The sequence below is a fragment of the Toxotes jaculatrix genome, chromosome 17 (genome assembly GCF_017976425.1).
Source record: "Toxotes jaculatrix isolate fToxJac2 chromosome 17, fToxJac2.pri, whole genome shotgun sequence".
Lineage (NCBI taxonomy): Eukaryota > Metazoa > Chordata > Actinopteri > Toxotidae > Toxotes > Toxotes jaculatrix.
In genome coordinates, this window is record NC_054410.1 from 16378861 (window position 1) to 16382192 (window position 3332).

General features: G+C 43.4%; 1 protein-coding gene across 1 annotated transcript in view; it reads left to right on the top strand.

Annotated features, from left to right (window-relative positions):
- Positions 1-1908, top strand: part of nkx2.2a (NK2 homeobox 2a) — a 4152-nt gene extending 2244 nt beyond the window's left edge. The window contains exons 2-3 of the mRNA XM_041061077.1: positions 105-430; positions 1163-1908. Coding sequence (XP_040917011.1) covers positions 166-430; positions 1163-1719 — 822 coding nt within the window. The 5' untranslated portion in view covers positions 105-165 and the 3' untranslated portion in view covers positions 1720-1908. The remainder of the gene's footprint in view (positions 1-104; positions 431-1162) is intronic.
- Positions 1909-3332: the final 1424 nt, after the last annotated feature.

A 3332-nucleotide genomic window follows, 5' to 3' on the forward strand; every position in this document is an offset into this window, starting at 1 on the left:
TTCAGCGTAGAGCGTCTCTTACTCGTCCTATATCTTTTTTTTTCTTCCTGAAACATCGCCTCTGCTTTTTTTGTTTGTTTGTTTGTTTGTTTGTTCCAAAACAGCCGGATTGTCCAAAAAGCTGGTGCGGCAACTTTTCCCTGCATATTTCCCCCCCACCCGAATATGTCGTTGACCAACACAAAGACAGGCTTTTCTGTAAAGGACATTTTGGACCTTCCTGACACAAATGACGAAGAAGGATCTATCACCGGAGCGGAGGAAGACACGGAGGGATCGGAGACCACGTCCACGACAAAAAACACTGGAGTTTTGGTGCAAAGTCCTCTAGAAAACGTTCAAAATCTGCCTTTAAAGAACCCCTTTTATGACAGTAGTGACAATCCTTACACACGATGGCTTGCTACTACGGACAGTATTCAATATTCATGTAAGTAGTGTCTAAGAATCCTTGTTGATCTTGCTGATAATGACTTATGTGATATTTTCCGAGCTATGCGGTCACATTAAGCCAGAATTGATGGCATGCAGCCTCCTATTCCACCCTAACGATGCCCTTGGGTGGCGTGCGGCGTTCATCTTTATGCACCGTACGCTGCTGCGCTCGTCTTAAGGCGTTTGCAGCTCAATAAATGCATGCAGTGTTTTAGACTCAGCGCACTTTGCGTTTTAAGAATCTGATCGATAAAGCAACGTGGAAAAAAAGCAAGAGGGGCTGTAAGTTATCCCGAGTAATAAGAGCGGTGTGGAAAAATCAGACTGCATTCTGTGGGGCTCTACAGGCAAACAATGCACCTTTTAATGCTTCACTGACTCGCTCTGCTTGTGGAAATTTGGGCTCAAGAATGATTTTTTTAGGCGCTTTCCACATCTAAATTACACCAAAGTGTTTAAATCAACCAAAAGGCCCCTCGTGGTTTATATGTTCAGTCACGCTCATGCCTTATAAAATGCGATATATCTTGTAAATATCTGTGTAATCCTATTTTAACAAGTGCTCAACCATTAACAGGTTATTCGTCTTTATTACGCAGCAGCGCAATTAATTTCTAATGCATCCAAACTTTTTATTGACGATTGTCTGGCCTCTGCTTGTGATAAATGTCCCTGAGAACTTTACAACATAACATTTTGACAGTGTTTCTCCCGTTTCTTGCCGCAGTGCACGGTCTATCCGCCAGCTCTCAGGACTCGGCCAAGTCCCCGGAGCCGTCCGCGGACGACGAATCGCCGGACAACGACAAGGAAACTTCCAGCAGCGGCGGCAGTGACTCCGGCAAGAAGCGGAAAAGGAGGGTGTTGTTTTCCAAGGCGCAGACCTACGAGCTGGAGCGCCGCTTCAGGCAACAGAGGTACCTGTCCGCCCCGGAGAGGGAGCACCTGGCCAGCCTGATCCGCCTCACCCCGACCCAGGTGAAGATCTGGTTCCAGAACCACCGGTATAAGATGAAGAGAGCCCGGGCCGAGAAAGGTATGGAAGTGACCCATCTCCCTTCTCCCAGGCGGGTGGCCGTGCCCGTCTTAGTCAGGGATGGAAAGCCTTGTCACACTCTTAAAGCTCAGGACTTGGCGGCCACTTTTCAGGCCGGGATCCCCTTCTCGGCTTACAGTGCCCAGTCACTCCAACACATGCAGTATAACGCGCAGTACAGCGCCGCGGCCACGCCACAGTTCCCCACAGCACATCATTTGGTGCAAACGCAACAGTGGACTTGGTGAGAGAAATTATAGAGACTTGGCTTGGAGGCACGATAGGGAGTTTCACCACAAAGCAAAGAAAAAAAAAACAAACACAAAAAACAAAAGACTTTTCATTTTTGCAGCTTGACTCATATATATACTACCATTTTTATTCGGGGCTCATGTGTGCGCCGTGTTTACATGTTTTCGTTAAGAGAACTGGGTCCAAACCTCTCCCTTATAGATTTTATTAAGAATGTCAATGCTCTTCTTGTGAATTTTTTTTTGTAAAGTATGTTGTGTGTTGGTTGTAGAGATGTTTTCCTCTCTCTTTTTTTTCCTTTTGTCCTTTCGTGTTATTATCAGCACGTACGAACCACTTTATAATTATAGAAATTTTAATTTCTTGCTTCTTTTATGGACCGAAAAAAAAATATTTATGGCCATGAATAAACACTGGCAACTTTTCAGCTATTTTCCTTTTGTTTTTATTTCCTGTAAATATTTTGTGGCAAATGTTTGCAAGCTAGAAAACCTTCGGGAGCGTTAAGATGAAGCTCAGCCTGGGCTATATACATTTCCAAATTTAAAAAAAAAAAAAAAAAAAAAAACATAGGGAGTGATTTTTGGCTAAACATTATGACTGCCGTGTCAGATCACATTATGTAAATAACAGTGTAGCCTCGCGGTGATGGCGAAATATTCTCAAATTTTTTAATAAGGATTTTTAAATAAAATGCTGTGTTTCTGAAAGAGAGTTTGGTTTATATATACGTGTCCTATTCGATTTGATCATCTTTGAAAAGACATCGCGAAACATCAGAATGAAAGGCGAGCAGCCGAAACGCTATAGGATGGAGCTTGGCTATGGGAATAAATCTCCAGCGCACTTCAGTCTTTTCTTTTTAGGCAAATTTAATCCGGGGAATATTTTTCTCTCAATCCGAACACCTCACTAATAAAGAGCCTAAAGTCACTTGTGAAATGGGACTAAAATCCACTCACTTAATATAAGAGGGCTTCTCCACATAAGAAGCTTTTGAGTCAAAAGCTCTCCTTTTTGTCAGCATCCCCTACCACTCCCGGCCTTGGGTGCAAAGTGGAAGATTGTGTGTGCGTGTGCGTGTGTGTGTGTGGGTGTGTGGGTGAGTGTTGGGGGGGGAGAGAAATCGTTTAATGCAATAAATGTTTTGTTATCTCGTTCAGCGCTAAACTGCAAATAGAAGCAGGAATAATCAATGACTCACCATCCTTCTTTGTTTAACCACGGCCAAGCGTCAACTAAAATGCGCACTGCTCACAGGGGCTTTAACCGCCTAATAAAGTTTTTTTTTTTTTTTTCATATGATCACATAACGTGTTAGCAGCGATGTGCCCTATTAAAATATCCTTTGCCCTATTAGACGCCCTGCTCTTTAAGGTGGAACCAAAACAAGCACAAATGGCTCCCCAGTGATCCGCAGAGCGCACTGCGGATTATCAGACCCCAGTCAATATCTTGGGTAAATATGATAACCTAGTAGAAAAATCTATGCATTTTGTTTGTCCCAGGACCAAAAATCTCACAACAGATGTTAGAGCCGCCCCTATCATCACTGAACAAACAGCTAAATTGGGCAGATTTGCTAATTATTTACAGAATTGAGCCTCAA